The sequence below is a fragment of the Ochotona curzoniae genome, unplaced genomic scaffold (assembly GCF_017591425.1).
Source record: "Ochotona curzoniae isolate NIBS_2020 unplaced genomic scaffold, NIBS_Ocur_1.0 contig_2404, whole genome shotgun sequence".
Lineage (NCBI taxonomy): Eukaryota > Metazoa > Chordata > Mammalia > Lagomorpha > Ochotonidae > Ochotona > Ochotona curzoniae.
Window position 1 is genome coordinate 6,432,943 of NW_024465451.1, and position 26,399 is coordinate 6,459,341.

At 48.0% G+C, this 26,399-nt stretch overlaps 1 protein-coding gene across 4 annotated transcripts in view; it reads right to left on the bottom strand.

The window, feature by feature from the left end:
• Positions 1 to 971: 971 nt before the first annotated feature.
• The window catches only part of OSCP1 (organic solute carrier partner 1), a 43,161-nt gene continuing 17,733 nt past the window's right edge, over positions 972 to 26,399 (bottom strand). For 2 of the 4 annotated variants that reach the window (XM_040974215.1, XM_040974213.1), the window contains 8 exons: positions 17,910 to 18,077; positions 16,763 to 16,843; positions 7,264 to 7,367; positions 6,713 to 6,841; positions 5,255 to 5,324; positions 2,425 to 2,564; positions 1,512 to 1,575; positions 972 to 1,283 (listed from right to left, as the gene is read on the bottom strand). In XM_040974215.1, coding sequence (XP_040830149.1) covers positions 1,167 to 1,283; positions 1,512 to 1,575; positions 2,425 to 2,564; positions 5,255 to 5,324; positions 6,713 to 6,841; positions 7,264 to 7,367; positions 16,763 to 16,843; positions 17,910 to 18,077 — 873 coding nt within the window. In that variant the 3' untranslated portion in view covers positions 972 to 1,166. Of the gene's footprint in view, positions 1,284 to 1,511; positions 1,576 to 2,420; positions 2,565 to 5,254; positions 5,325 to 6,712; positions 6,842 to 7,263; positions 7,368 to 16,762; positions 16,844 to 17,909; positions 18,078 to 26,399 lie in introns of all 4 variants that reach the window. The other 2 variants (XM_040974216.1, XM_040974214.1) reach the window with 1 other exon arrangement.

The window sequence follows — 26,399 nt, forward strand, 5'->3', positions numbered from 1 at the left end:
AGTAGGCATTTGATGGCATGCTGTGCTTTGCCTGCCAACACCACATTACTTTCAGGGGAGGGGGCTGAGGGTTCAATCTATTCGGTGATTCATCTTTCTATAGCCAAACCCCATGCCTGGGGCTGACCACAGGGCTGTTTTCCTGGCTCTTACTTAGTTTCAGGTTCTCTTTATGGTCCCTGGGGTTGAGGCTATCTGCAATTGCTAGCTCAGCTGTCTCTCTTCTCTCTTTCTGCCATTCTGGATACTCCTTCCATAGGATCGAAGGGCTCTAACCTCCTGCTCGTCATTTAGGCCCAGGAGAGCACGTGTGGTAGATGGTGGCTCTGGCCTGAAGTATTTCCTGGTTGGCATGGTGCTGAGGGCAGAGGCCCTGCTGGGACCCAGAAGGTCAGGTGGCACAGGAGGGGTACCTTTCGTGTGCCCAGCTTCAGGTTCTGCTTGGTGACTGCTGGTGACACAGGGTGTCTTTAGTGGGAAGGTATACAAGTGGCAGAGGACTTGGAGGGCAGGAGAGGAGTGCATCTTATGCCAGAGGGCAAATTCCCTTTGTGATATTCATCTGCCACGAGGGGGACATGTGGGGGAATCACAGAGCCCCCTGGTTTGTCATAGCTGTGCTCACCCTGCCTTGCGTGCTGGGGTGGCAGGGGAGTCGCAGGTGGTGGGAGCCCACTGCTCTTATCCTGACTTCAAACTCATCCATGAGGCAGAAAGGCACTCGGGAGTCTGTGATGTTTCTGGGATGGCTCACGGGTGTCTGTGAGAGGTCTGTACTGCAGAGCAAAGTTGGGGGAGCATGGAACATGAAAATGACGCTGGGAGCAGCTCCTTTCAGACCCCCAGGCTGGGACACCCTGGCTGGCTGCCAAGGACTCAGGAAGAACACGGTGAGGGTGTAGTTTCAAAGCCAGACTCTATTTTGTTGAAAATACAGCGTATGTGGGGGCCTTTGAGGGGAGGGTGCCGTCTCAGGCAAAGTCTCAGAGTTCATCACAGAAATGGGCAGTGCAAGAAATGGTTCTGCTTTGTAGAGAACGAGCAGCAGCAGGCTGGACCCTGGCCCTTCCCCAGTGCGGGGCAGCGGTGGGGTGGGTGATGGAGGCGTGTCCTCACCCAGCGGCTTCCCTCCTGGGGCAGAGGGGTGTGCCTGGACGGCCAAGTGGCTATAACTCATCCATCATGGCTAGCAGGTCATCTCCTTTGCTGGTGCTCCATCTTGGCTGCTCGGTGACCTCCAGTTCTCCCAGGATGCGGGCCAGCTCCTCGGTCCGTTGCTGGTCCTGGAAGAGAGAGCAGAGGTGACGGGCTGAGGAGGATGTGTGGGCAGGGACACTTCTGCGTGTAGCAAGGTTGTTGATTTAGTCATTGCTAAATCATTGCTGGTCTCATTTCTGGGATGCCACTCGGTTGCCCGCTTGTCGGGATGAGGACTGACCAGCTGCAGGCTGATTGGGGAGACAGGTGAGGAGCAGGGGAGTAATTAGCTCCCATGGGTTCCCTGTACGCACCTGGGTAGCTTGTATGTTGATAACTTTGTTGTCTAGCTCTTCTGGTCTGGTTAGCGCTGCCTGTCTGGATAAGAGAGTAAAGAGACAGGAACAAGGTTTGGGTCTACTCCACGTTAGCCTAGCAAACTGGCTCTTGGTATAACACAGGGATCTAGGTTTTCTGCCTCATCAGCTGATTCCTGCCAATTTTCCAGCTCATCCTCAAACAATGCAACCCATACCCCACAAAGTCAAGTCCTGGTACGTCCCTGTGCCACTGCACATAATCAACTCTGCCCGCAATGCTTTTCTGCTTCTTTTGCTTGGCAAACTCCAAGGCCCAGATAGAATGCCAGCTCGTTCAGTGTGCCAGGCCTGTCAGTCACTGTGCCCTCCACTGGGGCATTCATGACACAGCAATGGAATGACTTAGGCTCTGAGGGCAGGACTTTGGGTCTTACATGCTGCTTTTGTGTCCCTAGCACCTCCCATCATCCCTGCCACACAGAAAAGTACAACCAGTGGGAAACAGAAGACCATGCTCTGACCATTGGTTGTGCAGAGGACTGTATGAGCTGATGCACGTAGGATGCTGGATAAGGCACACAGAGCTGTGGATATCTTGGTAAACTACTACTGCTATCGGCTCTGGTACTGGGCTTTGTAATCCCAGACATCAAGGTCCAGCCTCAATCTCAAGTTTCTTACCAAACTTTCTAGTACAATCATGTTGGTGTCCAATACACATCGCTCTGTTACGCTCTGCTAAATATGATGTCAGAGCCCTGCTTTGCAATGGCTCCAGGAGGTTCTTCACCAAGGCTATTGGACGGAGCTGGGATTTCACTTATGAGGTTCACATCTGGTTATCTGTTAGTATCCCTGGCTTGTTATTGCCATTTTGTGTCTTTAGAGAAACAAGCTGAAAACATACTCCTCTTCTTCATCTGTGGTAAAGAGGTTCAACCGGAACCCTGGCTCAGGGCCGCTGGGGCTCTTCATCTCCATCCTTCCCAACAGTCTGGCCAGGAAATTCAGCTCTTCCTTAGCAAGTGGATTTGGAGGGATGTTTTCCTGCAGAAGCAAAGGCATGCTGTGTAACCACAAGAAAGTGATCACCTTGCTGCCAGCTGGTACCCCAACCAGAGAGGGATGACCACACAGGGCAGAAGCAAAATTCTTTCCAGGAATTTTGGGCCTGGGAGCAGGCTTAACAGAAAAGCCACCCGGGTCTGCAACAGCGGTTTCCATACTGCCAATAGGAAGAACAATGTTATTTCCTCTTTAGCCTGTCCAGGTCCCTGGGCATGACAGGCGGCCTCAGGCAGTCCTGAGAGCTAAGGAGGAGCTACTACACTGCCCCCAGGTGGTGATGGCCGGGAAGAACACACCCGTGGGACCTACCCTTCTCCTATGGTTCCTACATTAGGAAAGCCATGCTGACCCTCAAATCCACTGCGTCACATCATCTGAAATGCACGCAGCTCTTGTCTCATTTCTTCCTTGCTGGAAACAAACCCCTGTGCTTCCCGCCTAAAGAGCAAAGCCTATGGTTGTTTAAGCCCCTCTCCTAATCAGGCCCTGATGGCCCTGCCTGTGCCTGGCTACACCACGGCGATGCTCCCTAGCTTGCTGTGTCTCTGCCTCTTTAGCATCTTTAGTCACCTCATTCTGTACACCCCTTCCTCAGCTTCTGCTGTGGACCATCTTACCCACTGGAGAACCCCACTTGTATTTTCCACCTCCTCTGGAAAGCTTTATTTTTTAAGCAATTTATTTTATTTTTATTTGAAAGGCAGCTATAGAGATAGGAGAGACAAGGCAGTGAGAGATCTTCCATTTGCTGGTTTACTCCCCAAATAGCCCAAACAGCTAGGACTGGGCCAGGCCGCAGCCAGCAGCCAGGAGCTTCTTCCCACGTCTCCCGTGTGGGTGCAGAGGCCTAGCTACTTGGGTTATCCTCTGTTGCTTTCCCAGGTACATCAGCAGGAAGCTGGATCAAAAGTGGAGCTGCCAGGATTCGAATCAGCACCCCTATGGGATGCTGGTGCTGCAGCTTAGCCTACTATGCCAAGTGCCAGTCCCTGAAGAGTCCTGTTGATCCCTATGCCTGCCTCTCTGGACAGAGCAGGTATCTTTTGGCACAGCCCTGTGGTCAGAATACCAGCAGGCTTGTCTCCCACCTCGTGGCAGTAATGTTTCTGTCACTGTTCTTCCCAGGGTACTCTTGGTCCCTTCAGGATGGGATCACATCAGTGCTGTGGCCCAGGGTGCCCAGTCCCCAGCTGTGGTTCAAGAAGCATGTGCTGTGCTGAGTAACTGGATTTTTCTACAGCTAACTGGGTGTTAATGCAATGAACGTTTATAAAGAACAAATTCAGAGAAAAAAAAAAAAGAAACGACCCCCCATCTGAATGGAGCTGCCACACTGCTACGTAAGGAGGCATGGAGGAGGGAAGTTTAATGATCAGAATTCTGGAGAGTGCTGGGCTCAGCAGTCACGAACCTAACGGCCCTGATACAGTGCTATTTCACTGCTGAGCCAAGTCTGAAACTACCTAATTAGTCAGACCACTGGGCAGATTCACAAAAAAGTACATTTAGGGCCTGATGTGCTGGCTCAACTTACTAGTCCTCCAAGCGCCGGGATCCAATATGTGCACCGGTTAATGTTCTGGCTGCTCCACTTCCCATCCAACTCCCTGCTTGTGGTCTGGGAAAGCAGCAGAGGATGAGTCAAAGCCTTGGTACCCTGCAGCCATGTGGGAGATCTGGAAAAAGCTCCTGACTCCTGGCTTTGGATTGGTCCAGCTTCAGCCATTGTAGCTACTTGAGGAGTGAACCAGTGGATGGAAGATTTTTCTGTCTCTCCTTCTTCCTGTAAATCTGCCTTTCCAGTAAAAAGAAATAATTTTAAAAAAAGATTTATTTTATTCTTATTGCAAAGTCAGATATATATATATAGAGGAGCAAAGACAGAGAGGAAGATCTTCCAATCTGTGCCAATCTGAAGCCAGAAGCCAGGAGCCTTTCCAGGTCTCCCCTGTGGGTGCAGGGTGCCAAGGCTTTGGGCCATCCTTGACTGCTTTCCCAGACCACAAGTAGGGAGCTGGATGGGAAGTGGAGCTGCCGGGATTAGAACCAGCACCCATATGGGATCCTGGTGTGTTCAAGGTGAGGACTTTAGCCGCCAGGCTACTGTGCCGGGCCCAAAAACAAGTAAATCTTTAAAAAGAAAGAAAGAAAAAAAGAAAGAAAAGCTACAATTAAAACTTGTGTTGGGGCAGGCGTTGTGTACAGTGGCTTAAACCACTGTTTGGGACACCAGCATTGCCTATCAGAGCATTTACTTAAGACTCAGCTACCCTGTCCCTCCCCAGCTTCCTGCTGATGTGTCCTGAGAGGCACTGGATAACGTAGCCAAGGGCTTGGGTCCCTGCCATCCATGTGGAGACCCAGATAAGAGCTCTGATTTCAGTCTGTCCCTCGTCTGGCTGCTGCAGACATTTAGAGTGAGCCAGTGGATAGAAGATGGACTCTATCGCTTCTTACTCCTCTTCATGCAGATGAAAACAAACATTAAAAGACAAATCCTGTGTAGTTGTAAGGATGAGTGGAGACAACTGCAACTGATGGGGGAAATGCTGGCTAGCTTTGACATGTCAAGTGTCCCCATTTGGCCATTTGTCCCCATTTCCCTATGCAGATTGCTGTATCTGGAAAGAAACTGCGGGGACTGTGGTCGAGGTAAGGCAGAAACTCACCTGGGCTCGTGAGGCCGACTTCTTTGATGCTCCAGACGTGTGGGTGTCCACAGGCGGGTTCAGGCTGTACCTGGTGTCAACAGGAAATGGCCACATTATCTAGACCTTTCCCCTGACTTCCTTTTAACTTGGAAACAGAGGTCAAGTCTTCTATTTTGAGACACTAAATAGCATCCAAGAAGGTGTTTGTTGGGAGGGGGCAGCGGGCTGGCATAGCCTCTTGGGGTGCCTGCAGCCCTTCCTGTGGTGCCCAGATTTGAGACTTGTTTCTGATTCTAGGTCAGTGTTAATGAGCACTCTTGGAAGCAGCAGGTGCTGGCTCATGCTGGACCCGGGTCACCCGCATGGGAGAGCCTGGCTTTGGCCTGGCTCAGCCTGGACTGTGGCAGCTATTTTTTTTTGGGGGGGGGAGGGCGGTGAACCAGCAGATGCAAGATCTAAGTTATTATTTTTTAAAAAAATTTATTTATATTTCATTGCAAAGTCAGATACACAGAGAGGAAGAGAGACAGAGAGGAAGATCTTCTATCCGATGATTCACTCCCTAAGTGGCTGCAATGGCCGGTGCTGCGCCGATCCAAAGCCAGCAGCCAGGAGCCTCTTCCGGGTCTCCCCTGTGGGTATAGGGTCCCAAGGCTTTGGGCCGTCCTCGACTGCTTTCCCAGACCACAAGCAGGGAGCTGGATGGGAAGTGGAGCTGCCGGGATTAGAACCAGTGCCCATATGGGATCCTGGCGTGTTCAAGGTGAGGACTTTAGCCACTAGGTCACTGTGCTGGGCCCTAAGTTATTCTTTCAAATAATTATTTTTATATGTAATGTATACATCATTTATTATATATAAATGATATATATAATGTATATATACATATATACATTATGTACATATATTCAAATCTATTTTGTGTATGTAATGTACATATTATATATATGTCATTTATATGTGGTATATAATGTGTATATATTCAGATAAATTCTCTCTATGTACATGCCTGTATCCTACATCAGAGTGCCTGGGTTTGAGTTTAGGCTCTAGTTCTGACTCCAATTTCCTGCTGCTGCAGACCCTGGGAGGTACTGCTGATGGCTCAAGGAACTGTATTCCTGCCACCCACGCGGAGACCTGGATTGTGTTCTCGCTTTAGCCCCTGTGATTGCCTGGGGACTGAACCAGGTAGATGGGAGCTCTCTCCCCCTCAAATAAATAGTAAATAGCACTTCCCGCCCCCAATAAAAGAGATGATACATCCTTCCAATCTGTTGATGAAATGAGTTGCCTTGTGTCTGGAGTGCCTGGGTGTGCTCTGAAAATGTCAGGGCTCTGTGGGCATGTATCTAAGGGGAGAGGATTCCAGCTGTCAGCAGGGATTCTCAAAGCCGAAACCAGCATGGGTTTTAGAAGGAAATGGCCTCCCTGGCTTGACCCTGAGTTCCCGCAGGGAGGGAAGAGCTCGCTTACATGTTCGTGCCCAGTTTCAGGACTCGGTCTCCGTGAAGTTCAAAAGAACCTTCCTTGGTTGCAGGGACATAGTTCCCACCGTGCTTGAATTTTATCTTCTTTACTTCTTCACCTTTGTGGTTGAACATTCTACAATACAACACAAAGCGTGACAATGAGGGAGTGAGCTCCAGGTTCAGGGAGACAAGGAGCCCTTCGTTATACCTGGTGCTATAGGGCCAACAAGAAACTCACACATTCCCTCAAAACCAGAACGTTAGCAGTGATCATAATAATGATCACACAGCCGCACGTACCGAGCCAAGCACTGTATGAGCATGCCACAGCACTGCCTGCTTCCTCACTGTCATGGTGACCACTTAGCAGATGAGGGATTGAGCTCTGGAGAACCCAGTGGCTTCTCTCGAGTTCCTCTGCTAAGTGTAAACAGTGTGGCTTTGCTGAGGGGAGAGGAAGTGGTTGGGAGGGCCCCAGGGGCTCAGCAGCACTGCACATCCTGGTGTCCTGGCACCCCAGGGCTGGCCAGGTAATCCTGCTGGGTGGGAATTCACCTGATGAGGCCTGGAACTTCGGTTCCCCAGGGAACGGGTCCGGACACTGGCAACACGAACCGGCCGTTTGAATTCTGCACTTTGTCTTTCAGAAATATGGACACCTTGGGGGAGAAGTGCAACTTTATTATCATTTTTTTTCCAGGTATGCTTTCACAGACACAAACATTCTGAGGTTGGAAATCAGGTGTGACGGTATGGGAATGTTTTTAACAGTCAGGAGAGAGAAATAAACCTATCACAACTCTTACCTGCAGAGTGGCAAGGCTTTCACAAACAGCAAACCTTCCAGATGAGTTGTATTGCCCCCCCCCCTTTTAAAGATGAGGAAGCTGAGGGCCAGAGTGAAGCCACTTGCTCAGACAGAACAAATAAGAGGCAGGGCTGAGATTCAAAACCAACTCCAGACCAGTCTGATTCCAAATTCCACAGCTGTTCTTTGGTTCCCTGCTAACTTGCCACGGAGCTGTAAGCCTTAAGCTTGCAGAGCCTCATTCTGGCCAGTTCCCAGGGGAGGAGCTAAGGATGCAAATTCCTGTTTCTAACTCTGGAACCTGCGCTCTAAGCCACAGGACGGGGGTGGGGCACAGCAGGTGGATCCCACTGACATCAAAATTTGAAGGTCTTTTACGTGACTGAAACTTGCTTGTTTTCACTCCCTGGTGTGGGCACCAACTGTGGACGTTACGGTTACTCACAGACACAATCCTATACAGACTAGACCAATTCATTAGTTTTACTGGATCTTAGCTTCCACATCTATGAAATGAGATAAACTTCCGGCACTAAAACTCTACCATTGTGTATTAGTGAAGTCATCAAGAATAAGCCTCTGGGCCCTGTGTGGTAGCCTAGCGGCTAAAGTTCTTGCTTTGCACCTGCTGGGATCTCATATAGGTGCTGGTTCTAATCCCAGTGGCCTGGGAAAGCAGTGGAGGAAGGCCCAAAGCCTTGGGACCCTACACCTGCCAGGAGGATCCTCGCTTCAGATTGGCTCAGCTCTGGCCGTTGCAGATGCTTGGGGAGTGAATGAGAAGATGGAAGATCTTTCTCTCTGTCTCTTCTCCTCTGTATATCTGACTTTCCAATAAAAACAAATACTTTTTTAAAGAAAAGAATAAGCCTCTGTCCTGTGCAAACAGCCGAAGTGCCAATTGTTAGGAATTTGTAACAAAGTGTGGCCGACTGATGCTAGAGTGGGCTCAAATAACAACTTGGCTGCTCCTTGAGCCTGAGATTTTGGTTAAAAACAAAAACAAAATAGCTTTTCTGTGCAGCAAGTCTCTCTTGGGCAAACTGGGGATAATAATGGTTCCTACTCAATGGATTGGTATGACTTACATTGGCTGGGGGATAAAAGCAGAGTCTGATTTGTCTTAAGTGCTCAATAACTGCTAGTTAACACTCTGAGTACCACGTAACTGGACCCAGGACACAGATATGAAAGGGAAGTAACACTAGAGCAGGACATGGTAGGTAGCAGGTGCATCTGAGCTCACGAAGGAGAGCCGGCACAGGCCTGTGGCGTGGCAGGGGAGACCACCGGCTTGAAGCTGGGCCTGGAGGAGGCAGGTGGATGTGGAAGGAGCCACTTCAGCAACAGGCAGTCATGTTTCAGGGAGAAGGACTAAATCGATTTCGTCTTATTTTTAGTTACTTAACATCAATTCAATTTAGTTGCTTTTATCTTATTTTAAAATATTCTTTAATTGTTTACTTTGAAAGACAGAGTTATAGAGAGAAAAAGATGTTTCTGTCTACTGATTGTTTCATTTAGCAAATGACCGCAACAGCTAGTGCTGGGCTGGGCAAAATCCAGGAACTTCATCCAGGTCTCCCACTTGGGTGCTGGGGATCAAGTACTTGGGCCATCCTCTGCTGCTTTCCCAGGCACATCAGCAGGGAGCTGGATTGGAAGTGGAGTAGCTGGAACTTGAATCAATGCTGATATGAGATGACAGTGTTGCAGGCAGCAGCTTAACTTTGCAAAGATGTCAATTCCCTAAAAAGTTCTTTTTTTAAAAAAGATTTACTTATTTTTTATTGGAAAGTCAGATTTACAGAGAGAAGAAGATAAAGATCTATCTTCTGGTTCACTCCCCAAGTGGGATGTAATGGCTGGAGCTGAGCCAATCCAAAGCCAGGAGCCCGGAGCCTCCTCTGGGTCTCTCACAGATGTACAGGTTCCCAAGACTTTGGGCTGTCTTGACTGCTTTCCCAGGCCACAGCAGGGAGCTGGAGGGGAAGTGGAGCAGCCAGGATAAAAACCAGCATTCACATGGGATCCTGGTGCATGCAAGGTGCCTTTAGTCACTAGGCTATGATACTAGGCCCCCTTAAAAAGTTTTTAACCTTATGCCCAGCGCAATAGCGTAATAGCTAAAGTCCTTGCCTTGCATGTGCCAGGATCCAATATGGGCGCTGGTTCTAACTCAGGCGGATCCATTTCCCATCCAGCTCCCTGTTTGTAGCCTGGGAAAGCAGTCAAGGATGGCCCAAAGCCTTGGGACCCTGCACCTGTGTGGGAAACCCAGAAGAGGCTCTGGGCTCCTGGCTTTGGATATGTTCAGCCCTGGCTATTGCGGTCATTTGGTGAGTGAACAAGCAGATGGAAGATCTTTATCTCCTCCTCTCTCTATATATCTGACTTTCCAATAAAAATAAATAAATCTTAAAAAAAAGTTTTTTTTTAAAGATTTATTTTTATTATTTTTTTTATTGGAAAGGCGGATATACAGAGAGGAGAGACAGAGAGGAAGATCTTCCGTCCGATGATTCACTCCCCAAGTGAGCGCAACAGGCCGATGCTATGCCGATCCGAAGCCAGGAGCCTCTTCTGGGTCTCCCACGCAGGTGCAGGGTCCCAAAGCTTTGGGCCATCCTTGACTGCTTTCCCAGGCCACAGGCAGGGAGCTGGAAGGGAAGCGGGGCTGCCGGGATAGAACCAGCGCCCATATGGGATCCCGGGCGTGCAAGGCGAGGACCTTAACCACTGCGCCACCACGCTGGGCCCTAAAAAAAAGTTTTAACCTTGAGGTTCTGTGGCTGAACCATGCGAGTCTGGCAATGAGAAGGAAATTCTAACAAGGCTGATGAAGGTTTGGTAGATCTAAAGTACACAACTGTGGATCATATGTACATCTGTGCTTGACCTGTGTCTCTGCCCATGGCAGGACAGGAGCGTTAGGCCTGTGCTTGTCCTGCCCCTCTGCTGACACCAGCTGTAGCTGTGACTCTCTCTTGCCCTTTTCTTCTTGTTCCTTTCTTCCTTCCCTCCTGATTTCATCTACTATCTTACTCCAGTGCTAATGGCTTCCAGATCTTGAGTTCCAATTTGCCTTTCTTCCTTGGGCATCTGACCCACTATCCTATTGTTTGTAGATAGGCCCATCCGTAGCTTCCAGTAGACGCAGCCCAAAGTGGCCCCGCTCTACACACAGGTTGGGTTGTCTTTTCCTTCCCCAACCTGCTCTTCCTCACAGTTCCCAATCTCAGCGAATGACAATGCCAGCACATCAAGTCAGCCCATCCTATTCCCATAGCTAGTGAGTCACTGGGCCCTGACAATCTAACAGTGGTCACTCCCTGTATCTGCCTCTCTGCCTCGACTATAGTTACCGATGGCAGACTCCCTTACCTGCTGTCTGGCCTACTGTAGGAGCCTCCTACCTGCTCTCCTTGCCTTCCTTCTTGCTGCTTTTAATCCATCCTTCCTCCTACTGCAACAAGACTCTTCTAACATGCTTCTATCCTGCTTGAAACCTTTCACTGGCTCTCTACTGTCTACTAGACAGTGTCCAGCTGGCCTGATCCCTCTCTGTACCTTGTTCCAGCCAAGCTCAATTGCTTGCCCTGCCCATGGCTTCCCTCATTCCCACCCATGCAGGGACGTTATCGAGATGTTACCCACTACCTAAGGTGTCCTTTTTGATCCTTCCCCTATTTTCTCACTGTCCTGGTGAAAACCCACTAAAACAACAACAATAACAAAACGTCCAGAGTACACTGTGGTGCAGTGGGATAAGCCTTCGAGACGGATGCCCACATTCCATTTTGGCTGTATCCTGTACTAGGGTACGGGTCTAAGTCCTGTTTACTCTGCTTTCAATCTCACTGCCTGCTGAAGTTCTGGGAAGCAGCAGTCGATGACTCAGACACTAGTGTTCCTTTATGGAGATTAGTGTTCCTTTTTTTTTTGTCCGGGAGTGTCCCACTGGGTTTATTAGTGTAGCATCAGCACCGTAAAGTAGTCTACGTGGTCACATTCGTAACAGATTAGAGTCTGTTCCCCCAAAGCTATTTACATTAATCCTGTATTCCATTAAAATCCACACACACACACACACACACACACACACACACGAACTAGCCACACTCACACCCAGACACCAGACTGCACATCGGGCCTGCAGGTCTGGGCTCAGGGAAGCCTGGCCAAGGCCAGGGGTCACTGCTGGCTACTGGGCACTGAGAGCTCACCCAGGAGCCTGGCTTGGAGGCCCAGTGGCAAGGGGACCAACACAGATGAAGCTGGACAGTGGGCTGGGGGAGACGGAGGTGTGGGCAGGTGGCAGAGGTGGCTAAGCTCTGGCAACCTCCTCACTTGCACCCAGGTCTGTCAGTCACCCCTGTTGGCTCACAGCCGCTGCGTGAAGTAGACAGAGTGCTGTGGGCAGTCCAGCTCGGGGGCCAGCACAGGGTTCCCAATATGTTCCTTCTGTGACCTGTGACCTGATTCCCCAGAGCAGTGCAAAAGCAAGGGATGGGGGCCCAGTGTCCACTGCCTATACCTTAATCCTCCAGGGAGCACCCCGCTTGCTGGTCTCAGGTCATGCAGGGCATTTTGTTAACCGAGGCTCTGCTCAGAGGCCTTGCCCAGGAGACTAGGGTCACACGCAGTTCATGACTGTGCCAGGCAGCCATCACTCCCACGATGCAGAACAGCAAGCTAGTAGGTGCCAGGGAGGGTATGGCCTGCGCTGCTGTCTTCCGACCCTAGCCCCCACGGCAGGAGGTGGGCTTGTAGGGACAAGATCGAGGAGGTCAAGAGCTTTGGGCTCTTGAATCTGATTGGGCTTAGCTGTTCTAGTCTTTTGGGGAGTGACTGTCACTTTGTCTTTCCAATAAGTAAATAAATCTTTTAAGATGTATATATGTGTACATATATGTACACACACATACATATATGTAGTGCCTGAGGCCATGAGGAACAAAGTCAAGATTCTGTTAGTCATCAATGGGCCAGAAGACGTCAGCCATCTCCTGTGCTGGATGCTGACAGTTTCCACCTGGATCTCTCCTCTCAGTTCTAGGTTGGCAGGTTTAACTGCTTGTCACATTGTTACTGCGATGTCTAGTGGGCAAAGCAAATTTGAATAGAATTGTTCATTTTATACCCAGCTTTTCTTAAGTTCATTTTTTACTTATTTGAAAGGCAGAGAAAGGAAAGGAGAAAGGGTCACACACACACACACACACACACACACACACACACACACACACACACACACACACACACACACATCTTGTATCCATTGCTTCAGTCTCTAAACGGTTGGAACAGATGGGGCTGGTCCAGGTTGAAACCAGGAAACTGGAACTTAGCTGGGTCTCCAACAGTGGCAAGGATCTGAGCCACGGTCTGCTGCTTCCCGGGGTGCACATTAGCAGCTGGATCAGAAACACGGAGGAACAAACTCACAGCAGGCATCCTGACAGGGGATGCAGGCATCCCAAGTGGTGATTTAATCCTCTGTACCACAGTGTTGGCCCCAAAATGCTCTTTCTCTTTTGTTTGCTCCTAGAACAAACCCCTTCCTAGGGCCTAAAGCTAAGCCGACGGAGCAATACCAGCTGACTTGAGACTGGCACCTCTTCTACTTAGGGTCGCACCACATAGTTATATTCACTGGAAGCCTCACGCCTGCCCAGGAGGGCATGTGATAGCTACAGCAGCTTCCCTTTGTCCAAGGAGCATGTCATTCCTGTTCCCATCTAAGGGGCTTTACCTCGCTCTCCCATCAGCTTAGATGCTCTTCCCCGGGCTCTCTGTAGGATGCATTCTCAACTATGTATTTATCTCTAGAAAGGCTGCTCTTGGCTCACTTTTCTAAAGATCTCCTGTCCAACACAGTTAAAAATTCAGTTTCTTAGCCACATATTCCAAGTGCTCCCAGGCTACGTGTGGCTCAGACAGCACATTTCCATTGTCATAGCAGGTTCAGTGGGACAATGCTGGTCTAATGCAAGCAACACCTGGTGCTGGCTGCCCTCTTCAGCTTTTCCTTGTGCTACCATCTTCTAACAGTTCTCAGGGCAGGACCAAGACTGACCTGCTCTCCCCTGCATCTCCCTGCTGGGCCATAACTGTTTCAGGAATGGAACTCTCCTGCTCACTTAAGCATAAACACTTAAAACAGCACCTGGCATATAGTAGGCATTTGATGAAATTCACTAGACTGTTGGGGTTGTGAGTTGCTTCCAAGTAACAAGTAGAGTGGAGGTGTAAGGAATATCCCAGGAAGCAGCTAAGATGGACAGATATTTGTATGATTGGAAACAACAGAAAGAATAAGAGGAAGGCCTGTGATGGAAGATGCATGAGTGGGAATGAAAGTGCGGGAGAGGGAGGTGACTCAGGGCCCAACCTTCAGCAGGTGACGCTGGAGGCCTTGTGCAGGGCTGGAGGGTGTGGGGGCTAGAGATGCTGTAGGTAACCAATAAGGACTGCAGATGGAATTGCTCTCTGTTCAGATGCTGGTGAGAAGGGTAGGCCCTTGGCCACATTAGGGTCATTTCATCTTGACTCGTGAGCCCAGAAAGCTTGGTTACCGGATGAGCAGTTTTCTATTTGTTCTGGTTAAAACAATGAGTAAGGAGCTATTAGAGCAGAGTTGTGTTTTCCTGATATACTTGATTCTGCTAACAGATCTAAAAACCATCAAGAGTATTTTGAAAGAGGAGAAAAGTCTGAATAGACAATCACAAACTGCAGCTGAGCAGAAATACCGTTACAGACCAGACTTGGAAAACCAGCCTGGCGGTTCCAGATCAGTGGCAGAATATTGTCAGGCTATGGGATTCCTATTTTTCTTGATAAATACCTGCTGTTCTATTGCCTGCCTGTTTAGCAATTAAAGCTTAATATGTTTTGCAGGTTAATACATTTTAAAGATTTTGCTATAGAATTATTATTAGGAAAGTCTACTCATTACACTGAATTTTATCTTGTCAGAATTGTGAAATCAATGTGGCTGCACATATTACTGCAACCCATAAAAGTAATGCCCCAATACGCAGGGTCTTCATAACAATACAATGCAGAACTTTCAATATTTTCAAATTGGTGTCTTAAATTTAATGCAAAACTTTGTCCTATTTGCATCTTCATATTTTTATGATAATCGATGGCTATTAGAGACCTTAATTTATATGAATGTTATTGCTCCATCCATAGCAAATAAAATTACTCATGAGGCTTAAAAATTGAATTTGGCATTAGAATCAACATTTTGCCTCTTTCTTGGTGAGAAATGCAGTCAGGCATGAAACGTTTTCAATTTCTTCTTTTGGCCTGAGCTTTATTTTGTGACTGTGTCATGCATACACAGGTACAAAATGCAAAAGTTTTGAAGCGATCTATCTGATGGGAAGTGAGTCTTGCCCTTGTACTCTACACAGCTCTCCATTCCCAGGAGGCAACCACCATGGCCAGTTTTGTGCACATCCCTCCCGAAGCCAGTACATATTTATTACAGACTCAGCTTTAGTTAGTAAAATTTTAGGTATTGGAGTTTTTCATGCTATTGTTATGATTTGCAGATGATAAAACCCAGGCTCAAGAGAAGCAATTTGCCCGAGGACTGTGGGCTGGTGCTGGAGATGGGATTCAGACATGGGAGTGATGAACTCCAGGGCTTGGAGCTTTTCATGTATCAGACTGTTGTGCTATGGGATGGAAAAAAAGACTTGTGTAAGAGAGACAGGCTCGAAATTCAGGAGCTCACAATGTGTTTCTTATTTTTATTATTATTATTTTTTTATTGGAAAGGTGGATATACACAGAGGAGGAGAGACAGAGAGGAAGATCTTCCGTCCGATGATTCACTCCCCAAGTGAGCACAACGGCCAATGCTATGCCGATCCGAAGCCAGGAGCCTCTTCCAGGTCTCCCACGTGGGCGCAGGGTCCCAAAGCTTTGGGCTGTCCTCGACTGCTTTCCCAGGCCACAAGTGGGGAGCTGGATGGGAAGAGGGGCCGCCGGGATTAGAACTGGCGCCCATATGGGATCCCGGGCGTGCAAGGCGAGGACCTTAACCATGGCGCCACCGCACCGGGCCCCAGAATGTGTTTTTTAAAAGTCAGGATGAGAGCAGGTGTTTGGCCCACTGGTTAAGGTGCTGCTGGGTATGCCTGCAACCTCTACGAGTTTGGGTCCAGATTCTACTTCTATTTCCAGCTTCCTGCTAATGTGCACCATGGGAAGCAGGAGGGGATGGTTCAAGCAGTGGGATCCTGGCTCCCAATGTGGAGGACTGGACAGAGTTCTTATCCCCTAGCTTCAGGCTGGTCCAGCCCTGGTCACTGTAAGGTGTTTAGACAGTGATCCAGAAGATGGGAATGTTCTCTTTCTCAAATAAAATAAAAATGTAAAACAGAGTGAGGGCGTAGAATTATCAGGAGTAGGCATGGAAGGTGGAAGGAGGGCAAGGCAAGAAGCCATGCCATAAGAAGTATGAGGACTTGACCTAGGAAGGCAAAGAGAGTGAGAGAATGGGCAGACCCAATGGGCTTTAGCTGCAAGTGGACAAAGATCAAAGTTGGGAAATCAAAGACGGCAATTTGGTCCTGAGCTGAACGTGTGGATGAGAGGTGCTGCTCTCGAAAGAAATCAGCACAGACATGAAGTTGCAGACCCTGGTGGGCAACAGTGGTGGGGTCTGCAGTGCAGGGGGTGGGGCCAGGGCGGAGTAGAGATTAGGCTCAGGAGTCACAGAGCAGCAGGTATCGGGACGAAAAGAGGATCTTGGTGAGTAAAGCGTGAGTGGTGAGAGGAGAGGAAGGCCTGGAGACAGGAAGGAAGGAACGTGAGATGGCAGAGAGGAGGGAAGACCAGGATGGCGTGCAGCCATGAAAATGCCAGCAAGGTGAGAGGCCAAGAAAGCCTATGAGTAGACTGGCAGCCCTCGGCAGCGTCAGACACCAGGGAAGTCAAGGACGATGAGGCTAGAAGAGAGGTTCCAGATCTGACATCGGGTCAGCTGAGGAGCACTCTTTTTCCGCTCTGGAGAAGCTGGGGTGGAAGTTATCTCAAAGACACCTTGTAGGGTGACTGGGAGAGAGGGACGATACTGCTGTCTTCCTTGGACTACTCATTGATCATCATGGAACCAAACCCGGGGGAAGAACATCACTGGCAGACACAATGCCCTCTCTTGTCTGCCCTGAGGACTCCCTCTGTTCCCCAGCAGGGTGCTCCCGGGGCAGCGCCCTCACTTACTCGGATGTGCAGGTCCTGGAAGAACATGAGAAGCGTCTGACGGATCAGCTGGAACTCGCCGGCAGGCAGGCCACAGTACACCTGCCAAAGGTCAAGCAGGGGTGAGTGAGGGCTCAGGCACGGAGGTCAGATAAACAAGGAGAGGACACAGTGGCTGAGGTGAGAGGAGTTGCACAAGAGCCTTCTGCAGCAGACAGACAAACGGACCAGCTCAGCGGGGTGACCCTAGTCCCTCCCAGTCTCTGTAGACCTGGAAAGGCTGGGCCCTGGGTGTTAGAGAACATTTTCCACCAGCTCCTCTTATGAAAAACTGCAGGGAAAAAAAAGGCTCTGCTTTGCATCACTGCTCTTTGAAGGATTTCTTTTTGAGTTTTTGAGAGCAAAGCAGAGATGAGAGGTGTAAACTGGTTCATTCTCCAAATGTCTTTAAGAACTGGGGCTGAGCCACGGCCACAGCTTGGAGCTGAGAACTTACCCCAGGTCTCCCACGTGGGTGGCAGGGACCTAACTACTTGAGCTATCACTGTGGACTCCCAGGATCTAAATCAGCAGGGAGCCGGAGTTCAGAACCAGGTCCAGGAATTGAACTCCAGTGCAAGACGTAAACACCTACCTTAACAACTAGGCTGATGCCTGCTCTGCTCTGAATTTTGAAGGCAGCAGTATGAAGGCATAGGATGATAATGCCTATCACCTTAGCAAATTATTTGTAGGTTTTGAGTTTATATATATATATATATATTTAAATATTTACCTGAAAAGCAAGGAGGTGGGAGAGAGCAAGAGAAACAGATCTCTCATCTTGTGGTTCGTTCCCCAAAATCCACCAACAGAAGGCCAGGGCAGGGTCAGGCTCAAGGCAGGAGTGGGGAACTCAATCTGGCCTCCCAGGTAGGTGGCTGGAACCCATCACCCTTCAGGGTGTGCATCAGCAGGAAGCTAGAATCTGGAGCAGAGCTGGGACTTGAAGCCACGTACTTGGATATGGGATGCAGGCATTCCCAGTGGCATCTCAACCACGGTGCCACATGCCTGCCCTACTTGTTGAGCTTTCGGATGGTGGAGGGAAGTGAGACTTTGCCGCTGCTCCCCCTGTCCGGTCTCACCTGTTCCTGATGGAGTGGAAGGCAGAATCAGTGACACTTACTTCTGTCAGCTGTCGGAAAGTCTCATCCACTTGGTGCAGGATGGTCGGGGAGTCTTGGATGAGGCCCTTGATGGTATCTAGATGATTGAAGGTGACCAGCAGCACGTCCTTGGGCCGGGGACACAGCAGGACTTGGTATTTGAAAGCCATGGTCATTAGGTCATAGAGCTGCCAAATCACACACAAATAAAATAAATGAGACCAGGACAGCAAAAGTCAGAGTTGCTTGGTGACTAAGCAGCTGAGTGTTTGCTGAGTCCAATCTGGGCTCACTGTCCTGCTCAGGCGACCTTGTCTGTCACTGCCCACCCCAGGACACTGTGAGAAAAAAAGGTAGTATGAGAAAAAAAGGTGTGTGAGGAAAAAAAAGGAACTCCTGGAAGAGCTCCTGGCTCCTGGTTTTGGATTGGCTCAGCTCCAGCCATTGCGGTCACTTGGGGAGTGAACCATCTGATAGAAGATCTTCCTCTCTGTATATCTGCCTTTCCAATAAAAATAAATAAATATTTTTTAAAAAAAGATGATATTTGTGAATGTGGCCACATGAATTGTTCCACAAATTTTTTTTTTTTTAAGATTTAGTTATTTTTATTGGAAAGGCAAATCTACAGAGAGAAGCAATGACAGGGAAAAAGATCTTCCATCTGTTGATTCACTCCCCAAATGACCACAATAGTCAAGGCTGAACCGATCCGAAGCCAGGAGCCAGGAGCTTCCTCTGGATCTCCCACATAAGAGCAGGGTCCCAAGGCTTTGGGCCATCTTCGACTGCTTTCTCAGGCCATTAGCAGGGAGCTGGATGGGAAATGGAGCAGCTGGGACATGAATTGGTGCCCATATGGGATCCCAGCGCTTGCAAGGCAAGGATTTAGCCAGTGAGCCATCGTGCCAGGCCCTCTACAACAATGTCAAGTGATGATTAATACTTCTCAAGATATCAGCAAGTCTCATATGTGATATGACCACACATGGAGGACCAAAGTGGTCAACATAGGTGCATGGCAGAAGGAGTCCTGAGAAGGACCTTGAGACAGTGACAGGGCCCGGTCTGGCTGCGGGCAGACAACATGCATTCTAGAGGAGAGTGTTGTGTGGGGGAGTGTGAGGGTAGCAATGGGCATATACTTTTCCTGGGAGGAAGAGGGGAGTAGCTGAAGAATAGTTCCTATTGGAGAGGGTGGGAAATAAGGTTGGGTGAAATCTGGCAGGGTGAATGGTATTCCAGGTTTTTGAAAGACAGGCACCTTGGGACCCTGCACTTGCATTGGAGACCTGGAAGAAACTCCTGGCTTCGGAATGGCTCAGCTCCAGCCATTGTAGTCACTTGGGGAGTGAACCAGTGGATGGAAGAGATTTCTCTGTGTCTCTCCTTCTTTCTGTAAATCTGACTTTCCAATAGAAAAAAAAAAAAAGCCGGGCGGGGGCGGGGTGAGTGGTGCAGTAGCCTAGCAGCTTAAGTGCTTACCTTGCAAGCACCGGGATCCCAGATGGGCACCAGTTCTAATTCTAGTGGCCCCTCTTCCCATCTAGCTCCCTGCTTGTGGCCTGGGGAAGGACAGCCCAAAGCCTTGAGCCTGTACCCGCGTGGGAGATCCAAAAGAGACTCCGGGCTCCTGGCTTCAGATCAGCACAGCTCTGGCCATTGTGGCTGCTTGGGTAATGAATCAATGGATGGAAGATCTTCCTCTCTGTCTCTCCTCCTCTCTCTATATATCTGACTTTCCAATAAAAAAATAAATCTTTCAAAAAAGGGAGAAAGACAGGCAAAGAAGTAGAATCAAAAATAAAAGAAAGACAGGCAAACAATGCAAACTAGATGTGGCAGGAATTGGGGTTTGCTGACATGGAGAAGTAATGATGAGGCAAGATCGGTCAATATGGCAGTGAGAGAGAGCAGACTGGAGCCAGGGAGATCAGATAACACCCGGCTTAAGACATCTGCCATAAACACCTACTGAGTTTATGAACAGAAGAGCTGTTGGAGTAATCTGGATTTGTGGCCTGGATTACAGATGAAGGGGATGGAAGGCAGGGAAAGGAAGTTGACGTGTTACTCAAGTGAAGGACACATTCACCCTTGTGCCTGGGAGAAGGATGATGCTACTGGAGGGGCAGGAGGAACTTGGGAAGAAGATGGACATGTGTGAGGCAGGAAACTGCAAATCTAGACTGCTGCCATGTGAGGGGTTGTGCCAGGCACAGGTACATACGCTAACTCATCTGATGCTACTGTGTTGTCACAAGAACTCTATGAGGTGGATGTTATCCCTCTTTGAAAATGAGGGAACTTGTCTCGTTTCACATAGCTCCCAAGTGGCCAAGTGAAGTCGGAGCTCAGGGCTGGGATGCTCCTTCTAGAACTGCTATGGATCTCACTGCTCCAATGTGCAGTGAAACGCTCCCAGGTAGAAGGCGGCAGGGACAGTGGGGTGTGTATGCAGTGGGAGGAGAGACTGGAGTGTCTCTGCCATCTGTTGGGGTCTGTGCAGTGGATGTGGGAGACACGAAGGTGTGAAGAGTATTGTTCCATTGCAGGCAGGACTGCAGGGAACTTCCCGCTATTTGGCAGGGCCCTGGGGACGTCTCTGAGGCCACCTGAATGCAGTTCCACCTTCTTTTGCATGGACACCGGACCACCCTGCTGGGGAATTCTAATCCATCCAGGCATTGTTTGCTACTGTGAGGCTGGCCTTTTGCTCAGTGTGAGCTTGGAGGTTAATGTGGTGATAGTGTCTTGCAAAAGGGCCTTCTATTATTCCTACTGTCTTGGCTGTCCCCATTGACCTTATGCTAATCAAGGGACCTATATTTAGGCTTTCATTCTTTCCTCATTCTTTAGATTCCCCTTTTCTTTGTGATACAAGATTGAGTTGTAGGATAAGAATTGTAGCAGGAACTTCTATTGTTTCTAGGTAAAACTAATAGAATTATCCTGCGAGATTCCCAACTTGACCATGACGTAAAAAGTCTGAGCCAGAGTTTGACTGACTTTGTATAAATAAAGCGGACAGCTTTCGTGCATTGTCCATTATGATCATGAAATCCTAGTGGTCTGTCTTTCTCTTTCTCTGCGTCTCATCCATGCACCCTTCTCGAGTTCCGAGTTCCGAACTCAGCTGGAGCTGGACTCCGGCAGCCATCCTTATTAAACATTGAGTGCCTGTTGTATACACGATGCCATGATGGGTATAAAGGATGAAGACAAATGCAAGATTAAAAAATAAAAGTTTGAGGGCTGGTGCCCTGGCATAGTAGGCTAAGCTTCTTGCCTGTGGCACCACTATCCCTTATGGGTGCTGGTTTGCATCCACTTCTAATGTAGCTCTGTTATGGCCTTGAAGAGCAGCAGAATATGGTTCAAGTCCTTGTGAGAGAGGAGTTAGAGTGGGTAGTAGGCAGTTAGGGTATTCTGGGTCCCTGAGTAAAAGAGAATTTCTCCACCATGTCTTGAACTCACCAGGGCACGTCTCTTCCAAGGGACAGTGGTGCTATTAGCATATCAATTCCCCACCTGAAGTATCTGCCATTACCTTGGCTATTGTGGGAGGGCCTCAGGCTGATCTCTTTATCATTGAAAGGAGAGCAGGAAGAAGTAATACACATCGCCTAAGGCCTGGAATGTCCTATGTCTGGTATCTCTGTGACCTTTTGTCCCAAGGCCAGGTACCTTGGAAATCAGGAATTTTCTTTGTTTATGGAGAAACATCTTTGAGGGAAACCTTTAAAAGGTGCATTCCCCACCATTCATTCGGGTTTTTCTTCTTTGCCTCCTGCCACTATGGCAGAGGACTAGGGTTCTTTTTACTTTTCCTCCTGCCACTATGGCAGGAGGTAAGGGTTCTTTCTATCTCAAAGCCCCCTCCCGTCACTAGGACGGGAGTCTTCTCTTCTCAACTTTCCTAATAAATCTTGCGTTAAAACTAAACTGTGTCCGCATGAAAATTCTTCTTTCCTGCGAGACAAGAATTTGAGGTTGCTGCCATACTCGGAGTCAAAATTCCTGCAACAGTTTTGGTGCCGTGACTCGGATTCTACCAGCGAGACTTGAGTTCATCTCCAGCCAGCCTCCAGACATCCATCTCGTCGGACGGTGAGCAAAGCGGACTCTCTATCCTGTTTTTCGGAGACACTAGCTCTCCACAATTAGTAACTCTCGGAAAAAGAAACACCGGGTCCCTGTCAGCCAGTTAAATGCGTCTAGCGCGGCTGCCGGTCTTAAGACTCAGGGGCGAGGCTTGCTGAGTTTGGCTAAATTGATCCCCTGGAGCTGGGGTCCTTGGCTCCAGGAATGTCGGTTTTGTCCAGACTCAGTTTCTTTTCGCGGACTAAGCCCGTCGCGTGAGACTGGGAGAAGTCTTAGGGCGCCTCAGAAATTCTGGTCAGGGCCACTCCCTGATGCTTTTCGAAAGGCCTCTGGACTGTACCCCAGACTCCAACAGCCCGTCAGGGTGTCGGGCTGAAATCTGCACTCTTTCCTTCCTTCTGCGGGGACTCAGTCGTCACCACTGCGAGGCCACGAGCCCTGGGCTGCGTGCCTCAATTCCCAAATGGCCTCAGGCACTGATGAGTCCTCCGTTACCTTTCTGATATCTTCTCCAAAGGCTTTTTCTCACTAAGTCTCCTCATTCTCTATGGGTTCAGTTTTTGGGTTTTCTTTTACTGGTCAGTATGTGCTAAATACCAGCTGGTCTGTGATGGGGAAAAGGAAAAGTCAGGCAGAGTTTCTTTCTAGGCCCCTCTAAAGATGAGATCTAAGATAAACTTAACTGGAGAGTGCTTTAATTCCTTCACAAGGCAGTCAGCAGAGACAGTTCCTCCAGGTCAGCTCTTAACCAGTGTAGTCGCTAATGTAAGCAGAGAGCCAGAGTCAACACAGGTATTCCTCCAGCTCTAGTTAAGGACATTGTTATACAGGCTTATAGAATCAAGCTGAAGTTTATGGTCAGGCTTGTCAGCTCGAGGTTAGAACAAAATTTCAAAAGGAGAGCATATTTTGTCCGGCAGAAGTCCCAGACGCAGCAGATGCAGGGGATATTCTTTGGCACATGCTGCTTCTGACTTATATGCTCTTCAGGACATCAGATTATTGCACCAGGCAGAGGCCTAGGACTAGCATGGCGCAGGAAACAGGAGTGGATTGTTCACTCCTGGCACATGCTATACCGAGACATCCCACAAGGCGTGGAAGGTCGAGCGACGTGAGTCAAGTGTGCTGACTTCACTCCCACCTTCCTCCCTTCTTCTGTGGTCTTCAGCAGCGCACACCTGGACACCACGGGCGAGCTATAGGAGTCCTAAGAGACGTCTTAGACTCAGGAGAGATAGAAACTGAGGGACGCTTCTAGTTTCTATCCTCATTTCAGTGCTCCCAGCACATGCTATTCTGACGAGTAGGTCCAGGTGCAAAACCAGGATTTACTTGCACTGGCAGGAGTCCCAGAGCTAGCATGTCACAGGAATGGGGGGCTGAACGGAGATACCCCTTGGGGTGCCTCCGCAATTACAGGGATGCCACAGCCTGGCTGCCAGCTTTGAGCTTTAGAGTGGAGAGAGTTAGTCTGGATGGGTCTCTTTGCATAACTATGCTGTGCTGTGCTGGCTCCACCGCCACGTGGAGCACACAACTGGCTTTTACCTTGGACCTTCCCTGTTCTGTTTTTTAGCTTTAATTGTTTCATTTTAGGCTTAATTGTTAGAGATCTAACAGGAGGTAGAAGTTCATTTTGTCTCTCCTTGGTCACTGATCTCGGGAACCAACGGGAATATTGCTAGTTAACAATGGGCTAGACCCCAGACTCCTGCACCCCCGGGGAGAACTTAAAATTCATTAACTCTTTGTAGCCTGAGAGACTCCTTCCCTTTGCAGTTTCCTCTGACCCTGACAACTAGTATTTCATTCTATGTGCCTTTTGCTTCATGGTGTATCTCACTGTTAATGCTGTGTTCATGTGCTAAATCAAAGTCTTTCTGTGTCATTGCAACTGGCTTCAGCGATGAGTTCTCAGTGTTTTTGCAATGTTTTCTGCTGCTTTTGCTGATGCTTGGTCTTGAAGTTTAACCATCTACTGATTTATAGTGCCATCCCAGCTCTGATCAGATCTGGCCTACAGTGTTTACACCCAGAGTAGTGCTTGCTATAAGGAGGAGCAGATTCTGCGTGTGAGCTTGTATGTTCTATTAAAGTGAAAGAATACTTGCATAATTACAAAGATTCTTGGTGAAGTTTCAAAAACTGCTAATGCATATACTGGTGGTTATGTTTATTGGTCAAGTTGTCTTTTAATTGTGAAGCTGTATCAAGTTGGGATTATTTGTGTTCTTGCATTGTCAATTATTCATGTTCTAACTTGCAAAAAGCATCGTTTGTGAGATTATGTCTTACAGGAAGACAGCAAGTTCTTAAAGAATGTATGGTACAATTGAACATATTGTGTACAATATTTTCTAAATGTTTATCTTTGGTGCAATGGAATTGAAATCTGATTCTTTGTCAAAGCAACTTTTTTTAACTTAAAGTTATTTTCTTATTGGTGACTAAATCTGCTCGCTAGCTCTAGTTCCAGTATAATGAAATCTTAACAGACTGCTATTGGTACAAATGTGAAAACATCACTAAAGTCTAATAATCTTATTGCATTATTGTTTATAACTGTTATCCTAATGAACAAGGCCTAAACAGTACATGTGTGTATAAGTCCTACAGGTGGTTCCACAGTGTGCTGTGTAAATAGATGTTTATATTTGTTATTATAATTCTGACAATGAATGCTTCATCTTCTAGTACCAACAGATACTATTGCATCCATTGCAGATAGAACTAAAGCTAAGCAGTAAGCTACAGGTCCCAACTAAAAGCACCTTCAACTAGTGTTGCTAAGAGCAAGATGTGGTAACTTTAAAACACTTAAAGAGATTTTTCAAAAGCTGTTACAAAAGTTTTACTTTATAATGTATGTTATCTGATATACGTGACAAGCTATGTAGTCTATTTCAATTGACTATGGACAAATGTTCATAAATGAGAATTGCTAAGCTGAATCTTATTTTGATTTAAACAAATCTGAGATTAAGAGCCACAGAGAAATCCCCCAGCTTCTTAAACTGCTTGAGGAATGACTTTAAGTATATTCCACTAGATTCTATGTAGAGAAGAATAGGTGATATAGATAACAGATTCTTAACTGCCCAGGACATTAGGATAGAACTTTAGACAAATGGGACCTGAATGTGCCCTGATATCCTCTTAAAGGGGTCCCCATGGTCTTTTACCTCAGAGACCAGGAGGGGATCCCATGGCAAAGCAGGATGAGAGAGGTGTGTGCTCCTGGTTCCAGTGAGACCCCCGGAGGCCTCCCAAGTGCTCTTCATTGCAGAAGCAACGGACACTTCTTCAGAAAGGATGCCCAGGGGGCCATGTCCCAACTACCAAGGAGGTCATTGGAGATCTGACTGTCCTTGAAGGCCAAGTACTTTAGGTCAGTCATCTCCCATTGGATCTCCCACATGGGACAGGAAGCAGCCTGGGAACCTGCACAGGCTCAAGGCCATCCATGGACTTTGGTGACACCTCGTAACAGCATCGAGGAGCCCCGGGTGGTTTTCACAGTGGAAAGGAAAATTTTAAGTTTCCATCTGGACACTGCCTTCTCTGTCCTAGCTAGCTTGGGCTTCTTCCCTCTCTCAGGGTGACCATCAGGGTCTCTCAGGAGTCCCAAATTACCTTAGGTGACAGACAGATTAATCTAGAAGCTCAGAAAAGAAGTTTTTCTGGGGAAAAGTTAGCTTGTAACTGTCAGCCTGTATCGCTGACCAGGCTCCTGACAGGGCATGTTTGCCATCGCTCTTCAGTTTGTACTAGACATCACTAGGTAGAACACCCTCACTATTCTGAGGCAGGGTTCATGTCTTCCTCATTTACTAAATTATTGGGGATCTCTCTGTTCATATATTTAAGACTCTTCTGTTCTCCAACTGTCAATGTATGGCTTGTTACAACTACGGGACTAGTTCATTGCCTTTGCCCTAATGTGTGGAGTTTTGTGAATTCTTACTAGAGTGCCATAAGCTGCTGGGTTATTGTAATTCACAACTAGTTAAATCTTTTGCCATCTACGCTATGATCCAGATAAGTCTTGCAATGAAATGTTTTCAGCGCTGTGCTTTATGTTCTAGGCTCAATGTCTTCTGACACTCTTAGGGTTTCCAGCAACTGGTAAAGTACAATTGTTATTTTAAAAATCCACCATTTGTATACAAAGCAACTGTAGTATTTTTAAAAGTCAAGTAAGTTTGAATCTTAATTCAGAATCATCAATGCTAGACGGAATTGTAACTCCATGGAAACTTAATGTTTACATGCCGTATACGGGTTCAAGTCCTAAAGCCACATGTTAAGTTTCATTGGTTCTGTGCCTTCTAATGGACCTAGATAGCAATTTCATGTAGCTCAGAAAGTTTCATGTGCTCTATAATGTTCATTGAGTTTAATTG